This window comes from Ylistrum balloti, unplaced genomic scaffold (assembly GCF_031769215.1).
Source record: "Ylistrum balloti isolate Yb309-2 unplaced genomic scaffold, AGI_CSIRO_Ybal_v1 Utg370146, whole genome shotgun sequence".
NCBI classification, from domain to species: domain Eukaryota; kingdom Metazoa; phylum Mollusca; class Bivalvia; order Pectinida; family Pectinidae; genus Ylistrum; species Ylistrum balloti.
The window spans coordinates 17,825-44,836 of record NW_026782149.1 but is presented as its reverse complement, the minus strand read 5'-3'; the positions used below and the strand labels follow the sequence as shown (position 1 = coordinate 44,836).

Genomic DNA, 27,012 nt, shown 5'->3' with positions numbered 1-27,012 from the left:
TAAATCTTGGTGTATTTGTTAACATTTCAGTTAAACATTTCAGTAAATCTTGGTGTTGTTGTTAACATTTCTGTAAATCTTGGTGTTGTTGTTAACATTTCAATAAATCTTGGTGTTGTTGTTAACATTTCAGTAAATCTTGGTGTATTTGTTAACATTTCAGTAAATCTTGTGTGTATTTGTTAACATTTCAATAAATCTTGGTGTTTTTGTTAACATTTCAATAAATCTTGGTGTTGTTAACATTTCAGTAAATCTTGGTGTTGTTGTTAACATTTCAATAAATCTTGGTGTTGTTGTTAACATTTCAGTAAATCTTGGTGTTGTTGTTAACATTTTGAAGAAAAAACTGTTTTTGATTTTCTTTTTATTCATTTTTTTGTAATGAAATGTAAATCTGCAAGATATGTGTGATAAAATAAAAATGTTGTCCAATCTAAAAATAGCCATAGTCAAGATGCTACGTAGAGTTAGTCAGCTCTTGTTATACTATAAATAGACTCATTTTATCTTCTAGGGGATTATAACTGAAAATATAACATTCATGAAGGTCAAATTCAAAATTCAATCAATTTTATACTGAATATCTAACTTGACTAATCGGTCCTTCTTGGCTTCTGTATAAAGTATGTGATAAGAGGAAATGCCGGACAACATGAATTGTTTATGATATATGACAAAATACTGGTATATGAAAACTCACAAGAATCAAGCAGTCTGCTCCCGGTAGCAAAATGGGGGATTTATCACCGGAATATTTTTACATAAAAAAGAACATACACATACGATTACAGTTGTAACAATATGGCAAAGTCATTATTTACAAATAATCCGGAAAGTTCAAATCTATTGATACTTTTTTTTCTCTTTATGTGTACAGTGTGAACAATCTTGACAAGAGTTTTAGTGGAACTTGATCAATTATAGTTAGTTATAATGGGACTGTGGGTGGTAAAGCTGAATATGATCAGACAGATGGCTGACCAAATATGTCCCTTGTTACCAAATCTTGTTCCTATGTACCATGCCCTCCCTTCCAGTTCCTATACTTGCATAATTCTTAATTAAGATTATTTTCCTACATTTTTTTTTCTGGCACTCCACCACAGTGTTTGTCCTGTTCTATCTACATTACTGACCCTGGAATCTACCACTTTTCTACTTTATTTTGGTTTTTTTTTTATATTGATGATTATCAATTACTATTCAAATCTAATACATAAATGTGTTCTATAACATCAAAGCAATCGACATATTATTTTCAATATTGCTGAGAAAATTCTTTTTCCAAACTGAAATCCTCAGAGAGTTATATAAAAAGATCCGGCTATCTCCTTCTAGACTAACTTTATCAAGGAATTTCATGTTTTTATATCACATTTGGTATCTACTTATCTACTTGAGCCTGAAATCTTTATCAAATTATACTTATCATCTTTACATCCAGAACAAAAAATTAAATATTCATTCTCGAGTAAAAACTATAAATACCTAGACAAAGTTTAGCTATACCAATGGAAATTGTGAATGGTTCATGAGGTTCAAAGGTCAACAGCATTGTATATTTTCTTATAATGAGTATCTTAACAGCTAAGGCCTGCAGGTAATTAAACGTATTTGAAATTAAGTACTGATGATGTACTTTCACTAGCCCAGATTTATCAAATCTGCTTGTCCTGAAAGTTGAAAAGGAGAAATTTGCAATTTTGGTATTAGGGAATAGAAAGGAAATCTCTTGTTTTCTATATCAGATAGTTGTAGAGAAAGTGTAGTAATGTTTACAATTGTATCAGATTTACCCTACTGGTACTCGTCAACATCCTCAATCGTCCTCTATGATCATTCCTATACAAAAATTTGTGTAGTTGACATTCACATTTTGAAGGTTTTTCATACATTTGATGCTAAAGCTGTGAAAAAAAGGATAAAACAAAGGTTGATGGTACCCTCCTCAGGTCGTTAGGGTGATAATCATGATTGTAGGACCACCATAGTGACCAAACCTGAAAAGACAAGGAAAACTAATTAATATAGACACAGCAAACTTTGATTCATAAATTAAGTTAAATAATTTGTATAAAATTTAATCAAGGACAGGAAGTCCAATGGGCCTGCGAGGCTCATCTGGTAATAAATGTCACAGATCACAAACAGACTGACCTCCATCACAAACTATGAGGAGTAGAATTCAGCAAACTTCATATTGTATAGAAGGCTTTTTGGACAATTTGGATTTTTGTATCACATGATAAAAAGATAATAGACTATCGATGCTCAGAAAATTTGTTGTAAATACACTCAATGAATAGGATTTTGGACACCTATACATTTGTATGTATATCTGAAAGAGTGGTGATAATAGTGAGACAATCTTTTCTCCATTATATTGTCATAAATCTTCCTATGTTGGTTAAGTGTTACGTGATTTGAATGCTTCAAACTTTGCATCCCTTTGTTGTTTAATTTATCAAAATGAGCCAAACTGTCCTTCCTGAAAGTCCAACTAAGGCTATTTTGTTGTATTATGAATGATTCTACTATAAACTTGTGTAGATATTTCCAACAGATTATATTTGCATTAGTACATTTTCATAGACAAGTGTTATGTTCAGGAATTACACAAGCATCAATGTCAGCAGTTTTAAGTACTCTCATTATTAGGTTACTTCATCATCTACATATGTGTTACCCACAATGCAATATGTGTTACCCACAATGCAATAAGGGTTTCCCAAAATGCAATATGTATTACCCACAATGCAATAAGGGTTTCCCATAATGCAATATGTATTTACCCATAATGCATTAACATCAAAAGTATTCAATTACAAGTATCACTCACATCTCAACAGTCACCAAATAAACCTAAAATATCAGTCAGACAGCCTGGACACCTTCATGATTTGAAGAAGATTATGGGGAAGATCATAATGATTTCGATTCCTTGTGCAACATGAAGTAGTGCTCATATGTGTGCCTGGCTCTGTTGTTTGCTTTGGTTTTTATTTACATGGTAGGTGCTGTCCATGAAGCCCTTCCAAAACACCTGGTCTGACTCTCCCAGTACATTTTAAGGAGTCTTTGTGTAAATCTTTTTAGTGAAATTTCACCTAGTTTCATTGAATATGAGTTTGAATTAACATTCTGTTAACAGATGTCATTGTTGTATTTGCTACACATTTATCCAGAAAGCACATATTGCCGACCTCATAATATTGACATTATTAATCAGGAGAAGAACCAGGGGTTTTCTAGAAGTAGTCAAAAATGTTATGCATGTTCCTCTTCTTATGAGACACGAAAAGTTCTTGAGAACACTTAGAATTGAGCTCGTCCCGCCACAATAAAAGCACGAAGGTTTTTTGGCCATTTTTCATGGTTCAAATTTTTACTGATTAACTTAACCCCTGAAGTACAAGTGTACTACTGAAACTTACAAAGACTCCCCAAAAACAACTGAATTGGATGCAATACTTTAACAAAAGTAAATAATTCTACAATTGATGGGTTTCAGGCCATATCTTTGGTACACTGTACATTCTTTTTGCATGATCAATGTATACACCAAGTTTCATTACTCTAGTTTGCATGACAGCAAGAATAGGCTATGGACATAAAATCTTAACAAAGGGAAATAACTCTGTAACTAAGGGGTTCCAGACCCTAGATTTTGCACACTGCATATCATCTTAGTATGACCAATGTTTACACCACTTAACATGATGATTGATGATGTGTTAGCAAATTTATGCTTGGACAGAAAATTTTAACAAAGGGCAATAACTTGTGAGCCTTGACTTTGGTACACTGCACTTCGTCTTAGTATGACCAATGTACGCACCTAGTTTAATTACCTTAGTTTAAAATGCAAGCATAAAAGAACAGACAGAAAGACAGAAGGACAAAGTGGAGAATATATGTACAGTTCCCAATGAAAATCATGATAATATTGTTGAACATTGAATGTGTGTAATTTTCATCTAGCAGCATTACGAATGAAAGTACTATTCACTGAATGGGACAGGACATAATGTGCTACAGACACAAATTTACAGAATTAGAAATTATCAAGTTTGCTGGAAATTCATTTCAAACTGAGTGTGTTGAAATATCAATGAATTAAAAACCTTTACACAAATTCTGTTGTTTTAGTGAAAAATGAATGGTTGATGCATAATGTATTGCATTCAATTTGAAGATATTAGAAAAATTACACTGAAACAATATTTTTACATGTATTTAGCTAAAGAGTGTATATCCTCTAAAGAAGTTCAATTTTCTCTAGCTAAATGAGACCCCTTCACCTCTATCTAAATTCAACTTCCTATGTCGCCCCACACTTCATAAAACACACAATCTATTCCGCCTGTGTACAGACATTGACAGAACATAACTAGGTGTGTGTTGTATTATTGTTTCCATCCAAACAGACATTAATTGGCCGATTGTAAAGGCAGGCATAATACAATTACCATAGTTGTTATAGTAACAACCTCCTGGAATTCAATACAACCAGGATAAACACAAAATTCTAATCAGAGTCGGACGTGGACATGTCTATAACTATACTGTCACATATCCTAATGGATTACAGGATCCAACATGGACATTTTACTGTCACATACCCTAATGGATTACAGGATCCAACATGGACATTTTACTGTCACATACCCTAATGGATTACAGGATCCAACATGGACATTTTACTGTCACATATCCTAATGGATTACAGGATCCAACATGGACATTTTACTGTCACATATCCTAATGTATTACAGGATCCAACATGGACATTTTACTGTCAAATACCCTAATGGATTACAAGATCACAACGTGGATTACAAGATCACAACGTGGACATTTTACTGTCACATATCCTAATGGATTACAGGATCCAACGTGGACATTTTACTGTCACATACCCTAATGGATTACAGGATCCAACATGGACATTTTACTGTCACATACCCTAATGGATTACAGGATCCAACATGGACATTTTACTGTCACATACCCTAATGGATTACAAGATCACAACATGGACATTTTACTGTCACATATCCTAATGGATTACAGGATCCAACATGGACATTTTACTGTCACATATCCTAATGGATTACAGGATCCAACATGGACATTTTACTGTCACATATCCTAATGGATTACAGGATCCAACATGGACATTTTACTGTCACATATCCTAATGTATTACAGGATCCAACATGGACATTTTACTGTCACATATCCTAATGGATTACAGGATCCAACATGGACATTTTACTGTCACATATCCTAATGGATTACAGGATCCAACATGGACATTTTACTGTCACATATCCTAATGTATTACAGGATCCAACATGGACATTTTACTGTCACATATCCTAATGGATTACAGGATCCAACATGGACATTTTACTGTCACATATCCTAATGGATTACAGGATCCAACATGGACATTTTACTGTCACATATCCTAATGGATTACAGGATTGGAATTTTACTGTCACATGATTACAGATCAACATGGACATTTACTGTCACATATCCTAATGGATTACAAGATCCAACATGACACATTTTACTGTCACATATCCTAAAATTCTGTATGACAACACACATTATATTGTCATGATACCCTAAACAATTCACAAGACGCTTTCTCTTTAGGAACACCAGTGTTAACCTTTTTCTTCACGTTGTGCTGTAGTTTACTTGACTTTGAGTTTGGATTTTAATTATGTTGAAACGTTGGTATTTTCTTGTTGTTTTATAGTTATAACTGCTTGATTATATAAAAATGAATGAGAACACGCTCCTGAACCACTGTGCTAATTACACAAAAAAGTATTAATGTACTTAAATTTCATTGCACCAAATTCAGTGCATTTCATTTTTTGTTTAAATGACAACTGAAGCAAAACTTTGGGATTGTTGTTATCTTGCAGTTCCTCTCTGAAGCTCTCTTATTAGGTTGAACACTATTCAGGAATGCTGAAAAAATAATTATACCATGGGTAGAGTATAATTTATTAAGCAGAAGCTTCTGAAGTATCAATATTTCAAACAAATTGAAAACATCAACACCTGATTTATTGATTCTGTATTAATATCAAACCACAGATCTAATTCACTACAGCTCTAGGCTAGAATATCCTCACAGCAAAATGTTACATCAAAATCAATAGCAAGTTTTATGGTAAAACAAATCTTATTTTAATTGTATCTTCCTTTTTAATGATCACATGAAGCCCATGAGCCTAAATGGTCACCTAACTAATCTCAACCAAACTCTGGATGCAAAGGGCCATAACTCTGTAATTTACTAAAGACCCCATTTGTATAAGGCTGCATACAAAGTTTCATTAAAACTTGTTCACATTCACTCACGTTATCATGTCCACCATGTTCAATAATAATAAAACTGCAAAGTGCCATAACTCTGTAATTTACTAAAGACCTCATTTGTATAAGGCTGCATACAAAGTTTCATTAAAACTTGTTCACATTCACTCACGTTATCATGTCCACCATGTTCAATAATAATAAAACTGCAAAGGGCCATAACTCTACAAAATAAAATCAAATTGGTCCAATTGTCTAATACATCCGAGGTCGTATTGAAGGCTGCATACTAAGTTTAATTAAATTATGTTCCTACTTACTCAAGTTATCTTCTTTAAAAGAAAAAGTTAACACACCATGAAATGAAAACTTCAAAGAATTCGAAAACTCAATTAAGATCCTATATTTATGCTGCAATTAAGAAAGACAACATTTAAGGTGTATTGTCACTATAAGCATTTAATTGTAGAGATGGTCTTATCTCAATGGCAATGAAAATTATTTGCTGAGTTTTCTTTAACAGAAAATAGAAATGGACAGGCTAAGTTTACCAGTAGCCCCTCAAATGTTTTTTCTAAATAATTTGTTTTTATTGCAAGATATCTTTTCATAAATTTTTTGGTCCTCTGACACATTTTTGTAAATGAAGATATCACAGTGCTACTAAACATAAGTAAATTTGTAAAAGTCCACTGGTCAGAAGTAAGACAAGGTTTCATCATTTGACAGCTGTTACAAATTGTTGACATTTTCTAGGAGTTATTTCCCTTTGCCCCCCACCCCCTTCTTTTTTTATTGTACTCAATTAATGAAATACTTTCAGTGTAGTGTAACATAATTTTTTTTTCAGAGATTTCTTTAATATATTGAATTTGAAGGAAAAACACATTAAGATCAATTGAAACCTGGGATTGCTGCAAAAAGCAGTATTTTGATCAAGTTACACTTATAAGTATGCCATACAGTCAGAATACTACCTGAAACTTAATTTAGAAATTTTCATTAATTTTTATTTCAATTTCATCACAAATCAAAGAACAAATGAAAGCAATATCTTTTTGCACATTTCAAATAAATTAATAAATAAATTGCTTGCCCACTATTTCTATGTATATCACTGCTGTTTAGATTTCCACTGGAGTTGTTGGTTTACCATCATTAAGTTTGGTACAAGTCTGTAGAATCAATAAAACACTTTCCCTTCATGAATGATATATGACAGACGTGTGCTGGAGTTATGAAACCCACAAACCCTCGTATAACCTGCCTCAGCCGATAACATTATGTCCTTTGTGACTGTTACAGCATATCCTACGATCAACCAATCAACTATGTTTAATGTGATGATAGATCCTTAAACATGTGCCGGTATATTCCTGCATGTAAATAACAGACATGTTGCAGCCGAGCACCAAGAAACATTCTTAGTGTACTACTGATCTACCCATATGTTACTGATACAGACCCTCCCATATGTTACTGATATAGATCCTCCCATATGTTACTGATACAGACCCTCCCATATGTTACTGATATAGATCCTCCCATATGTTACTGATACAGACCCTCCCATATGTTACTGATACAGATCTACCCATATGTTACTGATATAGATCCTCCCATATGCTATTATGTATACTGATACAGACCCTCCCATATGTTACTGATATAGATCCTCCCATATGTTACTGATACAGATCTACCCATATGTTACTGATACAGACCCTCCCATATGTTACTGATACAGATCTACCCATATGTTACTGATATAGATCCTCCCATATGTTATTATGTATACTGATACAGACCCTCCCATATGTTACTGATACAGACCCTCCCATATGTTACTGATACAGATCTACCCATATGTTACTGATATAGATCCTCCCATATGTTATTATGTATACTGATACAGACCCTCCCATATGTTACTGATATAGATCCTCCCATATGTTACTGATACAGACCCTCCCATATGTTACTGATACAGACCCTCCCATATGTTACTGATACAGACTCTCCCATATGTTACTGATACAGATCTACCCATATGTTACTGATACAGACCCTCCCATATGTTACTGATACAGACCCTCCCATATGTTACTGATACAGACCCTCCCATATGTTACTGATACAGATCTACCCATATGTTACTGATACAGACCCTCCCATATGTTACTGATACAGACCCTCCCATATGTTACTGATACAGACCCTCCCATATGTTACTGATACAGACCCTCCCATATGTTACTGATACAGACCCTCCCATATGTTACTTTGTATACTTGTAAGATCAGCAGTGAACAATGAACCTGATCCTGTACATAAATCCTTCTAGATTTATATTTCGCATGATGATCTCCAATTAACTCAGTGTTAAACTGGAATATTTTCGCAGGAGTACAGATGCAGTCTGAGCCAAAGAACAATAACATACATTGAGAACCTTTCTGGCGCCATGTTGACCGATGTTACGTCAACACTTTGGAGTTCGCCTCAGATAACATGCATTACAGCATTACATTAATCATTTTACTGATTTTGATTTCAGAAAGCTTTTCCAGTATGTAAACAAAACATCAGGATAACAATTTGTAATAAGACCTTTATCCAAAGGTAAATACATCTAATGTCATTCTATCTGTCACTGCATTCATATTGACAATAAATACAATCAGACCAACATTCATTGATGAATATCTACCTTAGAAGATTTTTGATGATGTAGTGTCAGTGTCATACAGTTCAAGGTCATTGAAATGTGAAGTTCAAGGTCATTGAAAAGTATTGACCAACCCTGATTTATTTCCCATAATGCAACAGAGAGAGTGGAAACAGTACTGTATCAATTAATTTTTATATGGTATTAAGTCCATGTTGCCATACAGAGGTCAGATGAAATAGAGTTAGAATTCAGATAATACTGAGATGGAAGTCATCTCTAAGGGCCCTGCTATTGCAAAACGAAGACCAGGAGTAGACACAACTTTTTGTAGTTCAACATAAAGGGTACAAAGAATTAAGACCTAAGTTTGAGACTTTGACCTTTGAAGGACAAAACAAATTATGGAAACGATTCACCTTTTCATAGTGGTTAACACATAAAGTGTCATCCCATGTCTGGCTGCACAACAAGTGAGCACAACTTTCTGTAGTTTAATATACAGATTCCTTTACACCTTTGAGTGTATTATGAGATATTGATCATGTTGAATATAACAATCTGTGCAAATGTCTATCCTGTTTCATTTTTTCCTGTATAGACAGACAGACAGACAGACAAGGCGATTCCAGTATACCCCAATCCCCCACCAATCCCCCACCAATCCCCCATCAAAATGTACAAAATAAAAAGGAAAAACAAAAATAAACAATTAAAAGTTTGGTCAATATCTGTCAAAGAGATATAGAGTTATCACATTGAAGCTGACAATGCAAGTTAAAAAGAATTCATTTTGAGATAAAAAAAGAAGTTTCTGTTTCCCAACTGCATCGGAGATGCTCCCTATGATAATATCTTCTGGTCATTGAATCTCTGGAAGTGGTCAACATTTGAGTCCAGACACTGCTTGGAAACATGTATGGGTATCATAGAGTATAAAAGGCTTGCAATCTATCAAACTGGATATCATTTCAACATCGACTGCCCAAAGTGAATCTCACTTGCATATTATACTCTTACACATGTGTTTCACCCAAAAAGAGTGCACTCACCCAAGGAATTTTAAGTTGCATGAAGATGATCAGTACATCTCAGCTATCCAAAAATGTATTTTTAAAAAATACAATAAAACCGAAAACACAACAAACTCCCTGCAGCCTATTGCATATATCCCGAAACATGTTCATATGTTCTAAACTCTAGACACAACCAATTTTACCATCACTGAAATGTTTGAAAAATGCTGTATAACATACATCTATTATTTATTTATGTTTTCTCAACCTTGTTTGTGTAAAAATGCTTGACTAGTAAAACCCGTGTAAAGTAGTGAATTGCTGTAGATTGTGTAAAATTTGACAAGTGAACTTTTTTTCTGAAAGCTTACAACACAAGAATATATGTCTGTAATCTGGACAAACAAGGTAGGGTTTGATGTAGTTATTCATTTGTTGATATGTTGAGTGTTGTTTCTTCCAAAAAGTACAGTTCAAGTGTGTAAAATGCAATGTAAATAAATGTGTATTTCTGTTAGTTAGCTAATATAGTGTCTGTTTGTCATTTGATATGTGTTCAACATCCATTTTAAGGTTGTTTTGTCACGTGGAATTAGACTGGAAGTGAGTAAATGCTCTCAAGCAACGTACCTATTAGTCGCTTTGCGCCATCAATGAAATTATGATAACGGGTTTGACAGGTCGAGGCCTTTCATGGCCTGGGATGCCCATACACAGCAAGGCTTGGACTAAAATGTCTGCCACTTCCTTATATTCAATGACCAGAAGATATCATTAGCTTAGAGGGGAGGTCTTCAAAACATTCTAAAAATGTGTTTTTTATCTCAGCATGAAATTGTTTTGACTGACATTGTCGGCTTTAAGAAAAGATGTATTAGAGATTGTTACTTGTACAGAATTCCTGATCAAATCGTTTGATTTTGTGAAAGTTCAGGATGTTTTTCATTTTGATTTCTCTTTATCTGTTGGTTTGTCTGATATCCACTTTTGATTTTACCATTTATTGTGTATTTTGTGAATTTGCCACAGTCCACAGGATTCTCTGCTAACAAAAAAATGAGCAAAATCATTATGAAAATTTCTGAGTATTTCTTTTTTTTTCCAAAATGTTGAAAAAAATTAATGAGTCAGTAGAAAGAAAGGGGACAGTCAGGGATAATGTTATGTTGGTACTCTGACTCTCTAGAGAAGATGACACGCCAATTGTCTCCAATGAGAAAAAATACACCAATTACCTTCTTTATGAGAATCAGTATCTACATTGTAGTTCATGGCCCAGATTTTACAACTACATATTTGTAGCTTGATCAGTAGATTGCACTACAAACAAACCTTACCTTATGCAAGGCTACCAACAACTGTTAAGTGTATATAATGGGAGATAACTCTAGATCTAGATCTTTCAATCTAAATTATTTGCCAGCCCTGATTGATTTTACAGACAAATTTGAATTGAATCCATTCAAGCATTAAGGAAGAGTAGCATTTTGAAGCAAATTATTATCAAACTACCCTTTGAGTCCCATCCACTGGTCCCTTGGAGTTGCATCTAATTTCTGAATTTAAGAAATGATCCCCCACCAACAATTGTGTCTCAGGCCATATTTGGTTGAAATCTATGAAGGAATTAAGCAGGAGTAGTGTTTTAAGGGAAAAGCCATCTTGTTAAGGGTGTATTTACTACAACAATGAAATCAAGTACAAGGTCTGACATAACACAACAGACTTTGACCAGACGCTTTGTACTGTGTCTTGTTAATATAGACCCACCTAAATGTTTCTAATTCTGTATCTTAATCATAACAATATACTAGAATGCTACAGGGACATTATTGATGTTAGATGTGAAAATATTCATCTGAGAACAACAATTAACTCCTCAATTTGTACCCCTACACTTCCTAAACATTTGTACCCCTACACTTCCTAAACATTTGTACCCCTACACTTCCTAAACATTTGTAACCCTACACTTCCTAATCATTTGTACCCCTACACTTCCTAAACATTTGTACCCATACTCTTCCTAAACATTGTACCCATACTCTTCCTAAACTTTTGCACCCATACTCTTCCTTCTTCCTAAACATTTGTACCCCTACTCTTCCTAAACATTTGTACCCCTACACTTCCTAAACATTTGTACCCACACTCTTCCTAAACTTTTGTACCCACACTCTTCCTAAACTTTTGTACCTCTACTCTTCCTAAACATTTGTACCCCTACACTTCCTAATCATTTGTACCCCTACACTTCCTAAACATTTGTACCCCTACTCTTCCTAAACATTTGTACCCCTACACTTCCTAATCATTTGTACCCCTACACTTCCTAAACATTTGTACCCCTACTCTTCCTAAACATTTGTAACCCTACACTTCCTAATCATTTGTACCCCTACACTTCCTAAACATTTGTACCCCTACACTTCCTAAACATTTGTACCCCTACACTTCCTAAACATTTGTAACCCTACACTTCCTAAACATTTGTAACCCTACACTTCCTAATCATTTGTACCCACACTCTTCCTAAACATTTGTACCCACACTCTTCCTAAACATTTGTACCCATACTCTTCCTAAACTTTTGCACCCATACTCTTCCTTCTTCCTAAACATTTGTACCCCTACTCTTCCTAAACATTTGTACCCCTACTCTTCCTAAACATTTGTACCCATACTCTTCCTAAACATTTGTACCCATACTCTTCCTAAACATTTGTACCCATACTCTTCCTAAACATTTGTACCCCTACTCTTCCTAAACATTTGTACCCCTACTCTTCCTTAACATTTGTACCCCTACACTTCCTTCTTCCTTAACATTTGTACCCCTACTCTTCCTAAACATTTGTACCCATACTCTTCCTAAACATTTGTACCCATACTCTTCCTAAACATTTGTACCCACACTCTTCCTAAACATTTGTACCCATACTCTTCCTAAACATTTGTACCCATACTCTTCCTAAACATTTGTACCCCTACTCTTCCTTCTTCCTAAACATTTGTACCCCTACTCTTCCTTAACATTTGTACCCCTACTCTTCCTAAACATTTGTACCCCTACTCTTCCTTCTTCCTTAACATTTGTACCCCTACTCTTCCTAAACATTTGTACCCCTACTCTTCCTTCTTCCTTAACATTTGTACCCCTACTCTTCCTTAACATTTGTACCCCTACTCTTCCTAAACATTTGTACCCATACTCTTCCTAAACATTTGTACCCATACTCTTCCTAAACATTTGTACCCCTACTCTTCCTTCTTCCTAAACATTTGTACCCACACTCTTCCTAAACATTTGTACCCCTACTCTTCCTTAACATTTGTACCCCTACTCTTCCTAAACATTTGTACCCATACTCTTCCTAAACATTTGTACCCATACTCTTCCTAAACATTTGTACCCACACTCTTCCTAAACATTTGTACCCATACTCTTCCTAAACATTTGTACCCATACTCTTCCTAAACTTTTGCACCCATACTCTTCCTTCTTCCTAAACATTTGTACCCATACTCTTCCTAAACATTTGTACCCATACTCTTCCTAAACATTTGTACCCATACTCTTCCTAAACATTTGTACCCTTACTCTTCCTAAACATTTGTACCCACACTCTTCCTAAACATTTGTACCCCTACACTTCCTAAACATTTGTACCCATACTCTTCCTAAACATTTGTACCCATACTCTTCCTAAACATTTGTACCCATACTCTTCCTTCTTCCTAAACATTTGTACCCACACTCTTCCTAAACATTTGTACCCACACTCTTCCTAAACATTTGTACCCATACTCTTCCTAAACATTTGTACCCACACTCTTCCTGAACATTTGTACCCATACTCTTCCTAAACATTTGTACCCCTACACTTCCTAAACATTTGTACCCATACTCTTCCTAAACATTTGTACCCCTACTCTTCCTAAACTTTTGTACCCACACTCTTCCTAAACATTTGTACCCACACTCTTCCTAAACATTTGTACCCATACTCTTCCTAAACATTTGTAATCCTACTCTTCCTAAACATTTGTACCCATACTCTTCCTTCTTCCTAAACATTTGTACCCACACTCTTCCTAAACATTTGTACCCATACTCTTCCTAAACATTTGTAATCCTACTCTTCCTAAACATTTGTACCCATACTCTTCCTAAACATTTGTACCCATACTCTTCCTAAACATTTGTAATCCTACTCTTCCTAAACATTTGTACCCATACTCTTCCTAAACATTTGTACCCATACTCTTCCTAAACATTTGTAATCCTACTCTTCCTAAACATTTGTACCCATACTCTTCCTAAACATTTGTACCCATACTCTTCCTAAACATTTGTACCCATACTCTTCCTAAACATTTGTAATCCTACTCTTCCTAAACATTTGTACCCCTACTCTTCCTAAACATTTGTACCCCTACTCTTCCTAAACATTTGTAATCCTACTCTTCCTAAACATTTGTACCCATACTCTTCCTAAACATTTGTACCCATACTCTTCCTAAACATTTGTACCCATACTCTTCCTAAACATTTGTACCCATACTCTTCCTAAACATTTGTAATCCTACTCTTCCTAAACATTTGTACCCATACTCTTCCTAAACATTTGTACCCATACTCTTCCTAAACATTTGTAATCCTACTCTTCCTAAACATTTGTACCCATACTCTTCCTAAACATTTGTACCCATACTCTTCCTAAACATTTGTAATCCTACTCTTCCTAAACATTTGTACCCATACTCTTCCTAAACATTTGTACCCATACTCTTCCTAAACATTTGTAATCCTACTCTTCCTAAACATTTGTACCCATACTCTTCCTAAACATTTGTACCCCTACTCTTCCTTCTTCCTAAACATTTGTACCCACACTCCTCCTTCTTCCTAAACATTTGTACCCACACTCTTCCAAAACATTTGTACCCACATTCTTCCTAAACATTTGTACCCACACTCTTCCTAAACTTTTGTACCCATACTCTTCCTAAACATTTGTCCCCAAATCTTTTTATTTTTCTTGTCTTGATATCCCCATGAAAAACATTTCATTTTTCTAATCCATCTTGAAACTAAATCTGCAAAAATAACAAAAATGGGAATTCTACACATGAGATTTGAAAACGACCCAACCAGCTCTTCTTTTTAAAAAAACAGCAATAACATTTTGTGAATGAGAAAGTCCAAGATGGCTGCCAGTCAGTGATCTTGTGCCTGGAAACAAAACATTTATAACTGATGATAAAGATGTTCGGATAGTGTAAGATTTAGTAGATACCTACCTAGTATATAAGCTGCTATAAGCTTCTGATGAATAGACAGGTGGAGATATTCTGGGAGGCTTGTTTCACTGTCCATACCCTGAGTAGGCATCATTAGAGCCAGGATACAGGATACTGCAGCCAGAAGGATGATGAGACTGGGACCTCCACCTCGTACATTTCCTACAGGCCCTAAAACATTAACCATCATACATCGTCAGTACACAGATAACAAGATAAAGAGATACATGTCTATTGTTTGTAATGACACTTTAATCTACATGTATAAAAGTTCTGATCCTGTCCTTAAATAACCCTGTTAGGTAAATTCTCATGATGATAAATCCTTTAATCTTTATAAGTAGGTTTCCAAAATAAAGATGGCCCAATTTGATTACAAAAAGGTATAAAACTTCACTTAACAAAAGATCACAGAGGGGTTCTGGCACAATTAAAGAATTAATTTTATTATTTCTATGCAAGGCTAATCTTTCTTTACTTCATCCTTTCTTTCTTTTTTTTCTCCTAATTATGAAATCAAAGATCTAATAAAACTTGTTGAGAAATAGCATGAACAAACCTCAACTTTTAAAGTCCAAAATGGTCTCAATACAACAAGGGACCATGGGGAACATAAACTGAAATTTTATTTAATATCCCCCAGTACTTTGCTTGAAAAAGCGATAAATCTTTAACTGTCAAAACCCAAGATGGCTGCCTGTCTACCATTTTGTTTTACTGATCAGTACTTAAATCAAACGTTCAAAATTAGAGACCATCCGGAACATACAAATAAGTTCAGAGAAATCCCTTCAATACTTCTCAAGAAATAGTGGTAACAAACTTCAACTATCAAACTCCAAGATGGCCACCCAGCTATCTGCCATTTTGTTTCAATGATAAAACTCAAAGCTGATTAGGCACAACTAGGGACTGAGGGTTTCCTACATGTCGTATATCTAAGAAACACCTCTCCTGTACTTCTTAATGGATAAAGGACCATTTGTTTCTACAGTAATGGCTTCATTGAGTTAAACAGACTAAACAGCAAGTTAGTATGACACCACTGATTAATTTAATAAGGTTTAATAAATGTACACATTTGTATATACAGTGCTATGTACTTTACTTACTGATATCCGTGAATTACAACATTAACCCTGTCCCAGTATATTTCTATGGTTACAAGGTAACCAGGCCAACACCACATAATGTAAATTCACACAAAGTAGGAAACAGAAATCCAATATCTGTTTGAAATGGTAAATAATGCCAAGGAACTGTTCAGATATTAGAGGCCTATTTTTACGATTTCAGGGGATTAATTGTTATACATGTACCATTGGACTTACCCTATATATAGCTAGCTTCCAACGAAATTACATAGAAACAACTACATCTCAATGTCACACGTTTGTTGTTTCCTGTTTAGAGTAAAATGTTAAAACACTGGTGAACTTCACAGTAAGGGAATTTTTTCCTAATACACTGGTGAACTTCACAGTAAGGGATATTTTTCTTAATACACTGGTGAATTTTACAGCAAGGGAATTTTTTCCTAATACACTGTTGAACTTCACAGGAAGGGAAATTTTTCCTTATACAATGGTGAACTTCACAGTAAGGGAAATTTTTCCTTATACAATGGTGAACTTCACAGTAAGGGAATTTTTTCCTAATACACTGGTGAACTTCACAGTAAGGGATATTTTTCCTAATACACTAGTGAACTTTACAGTAAGGACATTTTTCCTAATACACTGGTGAATTTTACAGCAAGGGAATTTTTTCCTTACACTAACTTCAATGGTTTTTCCTTATACAATGAACTTCACAGTAAGGGATATTTTTCTTAATACACTGGTGAATTTTACAGCAAGGGAATTTTTTCCTAATACACTGGTGAACTTCACAGTAAGGGATATTTTTCTTAATACACTGGTGAATTTTACAGCAAGGGAATTTTTTCCTAATACACTGGTGAACTTCACAGTAAGGGAATTTTTTCCTAATACACTGGTGAATTTTACAGCAAGGGAATTTTTTCCTAATACACTGTTGAACTTCACAGGAAGGGAATTTTTTCCTTATACAATGGTGAACTTCACAGTAAGGGAATTTTTTCCTAATACACTGGTGAACTTCACAGTAAGGGAATTTTTTCCTAATACACTAGTGAACTTTACAGTAAGGACATTTTTCCTACTCAGAGTTTACATTAATGGCTGATGGAATCTAATGATGTGATTTTATAGAATGGCAGGTGGAAACAAGTCATTTTATAAAACAATGGAACTACATAGGAAATAAAAACTGTATATAAGATTACCTTGACGAGAGGAGCTCGGAGGCTGGATGGTGTCCTTTCCTCGTCCTGGTACAGGCATTGACATAAAGGTATCTTCTAAACTTGGAGGTGAACTTTCCTTTTTTGGTAACAGGACTGATATCACCTCCTTTCTTCCTACAATTACAGATCAATATCATCTCATCATTTAGAATGTGAAAAGACAAAAAAAATCGTTAAGAACCTTTAACAAAGAATGAATGGTTTATGTGCAGTAAGTTATCTCATTAGAGTCTAGAGAATACTGTATACTCAGTGATCTATTTCTAAGATATTTAATTTTGCTATATTCGTGGTCACTGAAAACAACACTATTCTGAAAAAACATCAAGAAGATACCAACATGGCAACATAATCATACTTCAAACTCAACTTCCATAAAACAAGAGCAAAATAGGAACAAAAGAAAGATTTACACGGAGATGTTTGTACAAGGAGAATAAAACCAGGTGTTCTGCTTCAACAATGACATCTGTCATGTACACCTTGGTCAATCCAAGTACGTAATGTCATGTTCTCAAATGAGAACAAGGTATACAACGGAGCCAACAAGCAAGCTAATGAGCAGCAAATACGTCCAGCTTCATGTCACACAAAGAAATAGAATATTTCTAAATGAGATCACTATGACGGACGTAAAACTTCCCCATAATCAACCTGCATCTTTTGAACCCTTCTGTTACAAGTTTGTCTGTCAGTTGACGACTTCTTGCAGGAAAATCATGATAATAGGAACAGGCCCATGAATATTGAATTAAATGTGACATGTAAACACCATAGGTTGGAAAGGTAATCTAAAAACCCTGCAAACACTTTTACAGAAAATTTTAATCTTAATTAATATAACCGTTTACATGGATAACAGACAAAAGAGAAATTCAATCTCTGTGAACTAATTCAAACTGTGACAATCGTGAAACACCATGTGAAACGAACAACAACAACAGATCAGATCACGGGGGGGGGGGGGTTGGGTTAAGGCACAACGTCCCCTAATTGATGATTTTGTCAATTCTTCCTGGGAGGGTGGAGGCACAATGTCCCCTAATTGATGATTTTGTCAATTCTTCCGGGGAGGGTGGAGGCACAATGTCCCCTAATTGATGATTTTGTCAATTCTTCCGGGGAGGGTGGAGGCACAACGTCCCCTAATTGATGATTTTGTCAATTCTTCCGGGGAGGGTGGAGGCACAGTGTCCCCTAATTGATGATTTTGTCAATTCTTCCGGGGAGGGTGGAGGCACAACGTCCCCTAATTGATGATTTTGTCAATTCTTCAGGGGAGGGTGGAGGCACAACGTCCCCTAATTGATGATTTTGTCAATTCTTCCGGGGAGGGTGGAGGCACAACGTCCCCTAATTGATGATTTTGTCAATTCTTCCGGGGAGGGTGGAGGCACAACGTCCCCTAATTGATGATTTTGTCAATTCTTCAGGGGAGGGTGGAGGCACAATGTCCCCTAATTGATGATTTTGTCAATTCTTCCTGGGAGGGTGGAGGCACAATGTCCCCTAATTGATGATTTTGTCAATTCTTCCGGGGAGGGTGGAGGCACAACGTCCCCTAATTGATGATTTTGTCAATTCTTCCGGGGAGAGTGGAGGCACAGCGTCCCCTAATTGATGATTTTGTCAATTCTTCCGGGGAGGGTGGAGGCACAACGTCCCCTAATTGATGATTTTGTCAATTCTTCAGGGGAGGGTGGAGGCACAACGTACCCTAATTGATGATTTTGTCAATTCTTCCGGGGAGGGTGGAGGCACAACGTCCCCTAATTGATGATTTTGTCAATTCTTCCGGGGAGGGTGGAGGCACAACGTCCCCTAATTGATGATTTTGTCAATTCTTCCGGGGAGGGTGGAGGCACAACGTCCCCTAATTGATGATTTTGTCAATTCTTCAGGGGAGGGTGGAGGCACAACGTCCCCTAATTGATGATTTTGTCAATTCTTCCGGGGAGGGTGGAGGCACAACGTCCCCTAATTGATGATTTTGTCAATTCTTCCGGGGAGGGTGGAGGCACAACGTCCCCTAATTGATGATTTTGTCAATTCTTCAGGGGAGGGTGGAGGCACAACGTCCCCTAATTGATGATTTTGTCAATTCTTCAGGGGAGGGTGGAGGCACAACGTCCCCTAATTGATGATTTTGTCAATTCTTCAGGGGAGGGTGGAGGCACAACGTCCCCTAATTGATGATTTTGTCAATTCTTCAGGGGAGGGTGGAGGCACAACGTCCCCTAATTGATGATTTTGTCAATTCTTCAGGGGAGGGTGGAGGCACAACGTCCCCTAATTGATGATTTTGTCAATTCTTCCGGGGAGGGTGGAGGCACAACGTCCCCTAATTGATGATTTTGTCAATTCTTCAGGGGAGGGTGGAGGCACAACGTCCCCTAATTGATGATTTTGTCAATTCTTCAGGGGAGGGTGGAGGCACAACGTCCCCTAATTGATGATTTTGTCAATTCTTCAGGGGAGGGTGGAAGCACAACGTCCCCTAATTGATGATTTTGTCAATTCTTCAGGGGAGGGTGGAGGCACAACGTCCCCTAATTGATGATTTTGTCAATTCTTCAGGGGAGGGTGGAGGCACAACGTCCCCTAATTGATGATTTTGTCAATTCTTCTGGGAACAAAAAGTAAACCAAGTCTTCACTAAAGCAGGGTAGAATGTAGGACACATGTTAGTGAGGACAGGGGAAAATGTAGATCACTGTAAACTTTGCTATGTATGTTGTAGTATTCCATGTATTGAATGTTGGATAAAACATCCTGATGAACAGGAAGAAATTCCAAACAGAAACTTACCAAGTATTTTTTTCTGTCCATGTTCTACAACCTGAATCCTGAACTTATCCTTGATACCTTCATTGTTGATACATATATCTATATGTCGTATCACACTGAAACATAAAACAAATCATCTAATGTGAAACCCAAACAATGTGCTCTTAAACATATTGTCTATTTATCCACACATGTGTAATACATGTCATTTCTCACTTATATATAACATGTCATTCAACACATGTGTATTATATGTATTTCCTCACATGTGTATTACATATCATTCCTCATATATGTGTATTACATATCATTCTAACATGTGTATTACAGATCATTCCACACCTGTGTATTATATGTCATTCCAAACATGTGTATTATATATCATTACACACCTGTGTATTATATATCATTCCACACATGTGTATCTTGTCATTCCACACATGTGTATTATATATCATACCACACATGTGTATTATATGTCATTCCACACATGTGTATTATATATCATTCCACACATGTGTATTATATATCATTCTACACATGTGCATTGTCATTCCACACGTGTGTATTATATGTCATTTCACATGTGTATTATATGTCATTTCTCACATGTGTACTATATACCATTCCACACATGTGTATTATATGTCATTTCTCACATGTGTACTATATACCATTCCACATATGTGTATTATATATAATTCTACACATGTGTATTATTTATCATTCTACACATGTGCATTATGTCATTACACACATGTGTATTATATGTCATTCCACACATAGAGTGGTTAAATGACATAAGTCTGGGGTCAGGACAGAAAAGAGGCTGGATGTTTCTACGGCACCAGTCCTAGATCAGGACAGAACAGAGACAGGGTGTTTCTATGACACCAGTCGTGGATCAGGACAGAACACAGACAGGGTGTTTCTATGACAACAGTCCTGGATCAGCACAGAACAGAGACAGGGTGTTTCTATGACAACAGTCCTGGATCAGCACAGAACAGAGACAGGGTGTTTCTATGACAACAGTCCTGGATCAGCACAGAACAGAGACAGGGTGTTTCTATGACACCAGTCCTGGATCAGGACAGAACAGAGACAGGGTGTTTCTATGACAACAGTCCTGGATCAGCACAGAACAGAGACAGGGTGTTTCTATGACACCAGTCCTGGATCAGGACAGAACAGAGACAGGGTGTTTCTACAGCACCAGTCCTAGATCAGGACAGAACAGAGACAGGGTGTTTCTATGACAACAGTCCTGGATCAGGACAGAACAGAGACAGGGTGTTTCTATGACACCAGTCCTAGATCAGGACAGAACTGAAACAGGGTGTTTCTATGACACCAGTCCTGGATCAGGACAGAACAGAGACAGGGTGTTTCTACGGCACCAGTTCTAGATCAGGACAGAACAGAGACAGGGTGTTTCTATGACACCAGTCCTGGATCAGGACAGAACAGAGACAGGGTGTTTCTATGACACCAGTCCTAGATCAGGACAGAACACAGACAGGGTGTTTCTATGACACCAGTCCTAGATCAGGACAGAACAGAGACTGGGTGTTTCTATGGCACAAGTCCTAGATCAGGACAGAACAGAGACAGGGTGTTTCTATGACACAAGTACTAGATCAGGACAGAACTGAAACAGGGTGTTTCTATGACACTAGACTGGATCAGAACAGAGACAGGGTGTTTCTATGACACCAGACCTAGATCAGGACAGAACTGAAACAGGGTGTTTCTATGACATTAGACTGGATCAGAACAGGTGCTTAAAACATCAGTTTAGGAAATCCAGATATACACCAAGTCTTGTCCTAGACATTTTAGCAAACATAAAAAACTACAACCATCACATACAGTGATAACTATAAATTTCTATGACTAATCACACAGCCTGGTAAATATATAGTACCACTGCTAGTGTTATGCTACCATTGAAAGACAAACTCTTACTCTTTTGGAATTGCTTTGAAAATTAGTGTCATTTCAGGAAGTTCTTTCAGGAAAAAATGGCACAGTACCGGAAGGAATCATTAATAGAGATACCCTGCCTCATTGGAACTAACTAAGTTTTCTCTCTCTAGACCTTCAGGAAAGAATCTTTCCTGTTGTCTTGTATATTAATGGTTTGAATTTGGGACTTGGGTCAGTGTTATTTAGAATTTTGTGATAAAATGCAGCAAACATGAGTGTCCAGTGCGGTTGTGATTAAAAAGATGTATCCCCATCTCACTTGTCTCTTCCATGAGATCTATACTTACATATCACAACAACATTTCTCCTTGATTGTGCCCTCGGCCTCCACCACTGTGTATTTTCTTGGAGTGGTACATAGTACTGTAAACATTCAATTAAAAATTTAATGACTGTCATTTAATCAGGTCATCTACTAAAGAGTAAAAAAGAAAAATAATCTGTACCCAAGTTATGTAATTAATGTATGAAAGCTTGATAATATAATATGTAATATATTATAATCTACCTGAAAAATGCAAAGTTTCTATTAATGATAAGGTCAACATTCTGCTAAATAGGCAAAATAAAATCTTCCAGGTATGCATGTTTGTTAAAAAGCTTATAATATATATACAAATGTCCTTTCATTATATATATGATTTACCTGTATGTTTTCACACATATGAATAGAGATGAAATTTTGTAAAATTTTGTACCTTTAAATCTGAGTGGAAAGTCGTATGGATTGTACAGAGTAAGGACCTGCTTGTGTGTGGACTGGTCATCTGAATAAAATGTCAGAGAAGATGGAAACACAAACACCGGCAGCTTCCCATCCACCAACTGTGATTGGTTAAACATTGATCTTCTTCCTCTCTCATACCACCCGTCAGACTTCAGGATCTAAAGTAAAACAGAAAACCTGTCATACAGTGTACCAACCATCAGACTTCAGGATCTAGAGTAAAACAGAAAATCTGTCATACCAACCATCACACTTCAGGATCTAGAGTAAAACAGAAAACCTGTCATACCACCCATCACACTTCAGGATCTAGAGTAAAACAGAAAACCTGTCATAACACTCGTCACACTTCAGGATCTAGAGTAAAACAGAAAACCTGTCATACCACTCGTCACACTTCAGGATCTAGAGTAAAACAGAAAACCTGTCATACCAACCATCAGACTTCAGGATCTAGAGTAAAACAGAAAATCTGTCATACCACTCGTCACACTTCAGGATCTAGAGTAAAACAGAAAACCTGTCATACAGTGTACCAACCATCACACTTCAGGATCTAGAGTAAAACAGAAAACCTGTCATACAGTGTACCAACCATCACACTTCAGGATCTAGAGTAAAACAGAAAACCTGTCATACCACCCGTCACACTTCAGGATCTAGAGTAAAACAGAAAACCTGTCATACAGTGTACCAACCATCAGACTTCAAGATCTAGAGTAAAACAGAAAACCTGTCATACCACTCGTCACACTTCAGGATCTAGAGTAAAACAGAAAACCTGTCATACCACTCGTCACACTTCAGGATCTAGAGTAAAACAGAAAATCTGTCATACCACTCGTCACACTTCAGGATCTAGAGTAAAACAGAAAACCTGTCATACAGTGTACCAACCATCACACTTCAGGATCTAGAGTAAAACAGAAAACCTGTCATACCACTCGTCACACTTCAGGATCTAGAGTAAAACAGAAAACCTGTCATACCACCCATCACACTTCAGGATCTAGAGTAAAACAGAAAACCTGTCATACCACTCGTCACACTTCAGGATCTAGAGTAAAACAGAAAACCTGTCATACCACTCGTCACACTTCAGGATCTAGAGTAAAACAGAAAATCTGTCATCCATCACACTTCAGGATCTGTCACTTCAGGATCTACCAGAAAACCTGTCATACCATCACTTCAGTCACACTTCAGGATCTAGAGTAAAACAGAAAACCTGTCATACCACTCGTCACACTTCAGGATCTAGAGTAAAACAGAAAACCTGTCATACAGTGTACAAACCATCAGACTTCAGGATCTAGAGTAAAACAGAAAACCTGTCATACCATTCGTCACACTTCAGGATCTAGAGTAAAACAGAAAACCTGTCATACAGTGTACAAACCATCAGACTTCAGGATCTCGAGTAAAACAGAAAACCTGTTATACAGCTTTGTATCATTTCTCTACATATTCTTTCAAAACCTGAATCTAAAAAACAACAACGTTGTGTGGAGAGATTTCAAAACTTACATGTGTGCTCCAGTATATATATGTAATAGATCCCCTGGATTTTAAAGATAATATCACATCATTATCATTTCAAAAAAACTTGTTTCAGATTGGAATATCAAGACTTCAGATCGTTCTGCAAAAATAATAAGGCAAGACAACATACCGACTGTCCATTAACGAATTTACAGCCAGGGACACTTAAGGAAGTGCTAGTACTTGGCAACTAAACCCACTGACCAGTGGCCAGTACATCCCTGGCAACTGAACCCACTGACCAGTGGCCAGTACATCCCTGGCAACTGAACCCACTGACCAATGGCCACTACATACTTGGCAACTGAACCCACTGACCAGTGGCCAGTACATACTTCGCAACTGAACCCACTGACCAGTGGCCAGTACATACATGGCAACTGAACCCATAGCCCAGAGGTGAAGGGACAGACACCTTACCCATTCGGTCACCACAACCCCAAAAACTGTACTGGCAATATTGTACCATTAGGCAGTGGCGTAATAGAATCATAGTGAGGATGGCTGCTTAGACAAAACCAGAGTGGTTCGTAACATTGTGTTGTTTCATCAAAAAATTGTCTTAAAATGCATCGCAGAGCTTCCTCATTTTCAATACACCCTCTCGTACTTTCCCCCGCGAGCCTGTGGCTCGCACAAGGGCCAGTGGCCCTTGACCACCTACTTAATGTTATCATCCATGTACTCTAAAAAGTCTTGAACACACTGGTGTAACACAAAATGATATGACATTTACAATACACGTGCGGATCTGGGTATAACTAATCAGTAATTCATCATGTCCATCTGTAACCTGATTACCATACATTTTTTATCAATGTTACTTGAGTTAAGAATTAGCAAAACGTTGCTATGAAGCAATTACTTTCTTCTAAGTAAGCATTCCCTTACTCATTGGTGACTAATCTGCATTGTTTACGTCCAGTGACGTCCCGTGCTGAAGATCTACAAAGTAAACAAGTCGATAAATGCAGACGTGTTTTCTCATCAAGTTACACACCTGTGTTTCGCATTAAACCACGGAGAATCCAGTGATTTCTGGAAACCCTTATGATTCTGATCATTCACTCAACCTTCAAAAACAAAAGGATATGGCACAAGATCTAAATATGGAAACTTAAATCAGCTGTTTCTTTGCCCTTTCTGTTATGTTTTGAGAAAGACGTCACAGGATTTTGTGTTGTCTGCTTCGTCAGGCAATGATCGAGATCTTCTGGACGCTTGGCGAAGATAGTTTAATTGTCGGGTCAAAAATTGTAGACTGAACCCGAACTCGTGCTGCAGACGTTCGAACAAATCAAATACAAATGTGTCACATTGCGTGATATGTTTTCAATCAAAAAATGAAAGTGTGTGTTTATGTTTTGAGGGTTTATAAATGTTTGATGAGTGCATTTGTCTCAATATATTATTAGATCGGAGTACAGCTTTACCTTTAGAGTAGCTGATGTATGGAAAATCCTACCAGATCCGCACATAACAACAGCTGCAAACGTGCATCAGTTTGTAACAGGTCGGGCACACTATGGGAGAATCATCCAATGAAATATGACTTTAATACGGAGTATGGACCAGTCACCGCAATGAAAGCTAGCCACACAAGTAATCGTTCTGTGCTGCTTATTTAGGACCAATAACTATTGCAAGGATATACAACTGAAGTAAAATAATTAGAATGTTAGAATCGAAAAAAGAAACGAAACCTAAATCCAAACGCACATGTAAAACAGTTGCTATTGGTAATACGCGCGTACCGAAGTCTGTATATGGCAAAAATATTGAAACAGTACTGATACAATACGAGAATAAGATATTCAAGTCTGGGAAATGGCACCAAGCTAGTGTACAAAGCGATAACACAGGATTTAACTTGGAAAGAATATTGATACAATTTGACTATACAAAATAAAGTGTAGTTGGGTTCGGTAAAGTTAAAGAAAATCAAAGTACTGAAAGTACTGAGAGGCTAAACGTATTGAAAAATGTTCACAAATAACCGCTAAGCTATATTACTTTCCCCATACTCCTACACTTTGGAATGCAAAAATTACTAAAATAAGAGAACCAGAGGCTATTTTTCTTAATTTTAAGCGATTTTGTATCTTCTGTAATTCTTATTTCAAATTTGACGACAATAATGTGAATAATACACACAACCATATATTTATCGCCAACAAGCCAAATGATAAATAGCTCTATGATGAAGTTGACTAAATAAAACCTTTGAAATACCCAAGATGTTGCAATTACTATCCTATCAATATGAGGATTTAAACAAATCGAAAGGACTTTATACCTACTTCTT

At 36.4% G+C, this 27,012-nt stretch overlaps 1 protein-coding gene across 1 annotated transcript; it reads right to left on the bottom strand.

Annotated features, from left to right (window-relative positions):
* Positions 1–83: 83 nt before the first annotated feature.
* On the bottom strand, positions 84–25,855 carry LOC132550765 (motile sperm domain-containing protein 1-like). The gene is made up of 7 exons (XM_060214854.1): positions 25,708–25,855; positions 23,137–23,323; positions 22,726–22,801; positions 20,471–20,565; positions 17,642–17,776; positions 15,334–15,504; positions 84–2,003 (listed from the first exon to the last, which is right to left on the bottom strand). Exons 2-7 carry the CDS (start codon positions 23,279–23,281, stop codon positions 1,972–1,974), a joined length of 654 nt encoding a protein of 217 aa, XP_060070837.1. The 5' UTR covers positions 23,282–23,323; positions 25,708–25,855; the 3' UTR covers positions 84–1,971.
* Between the last annotated feature and the right edge of the window lie 1,157 nt (positions 25,856–27,012).

Bases quoted from the DNA above. Each gene is read 5' to 3' on its own strand.
- LOC132550765 (XM_060214854.1), bottom strand. From the start codon at position 23,281: ATGTTTAACCAATCACAGTTGGTGGATGGGAAGCTGCCGGTGTTTGTG. The intron at 20,566-22,725 runs GTAAGTATAGAT...TTTATGTTTCAG, and splicing joins GAGAAATGTTGTTGTGATAT to TGTGATACGACATATAGATA. The intron at 2,004-15,333 runs GTAGGTATCTAC...TTGTCTTTTCAG, and splicing joins TATAGCAGCTTATATACTAG to GTTTGGTCACTATGGTGGTC.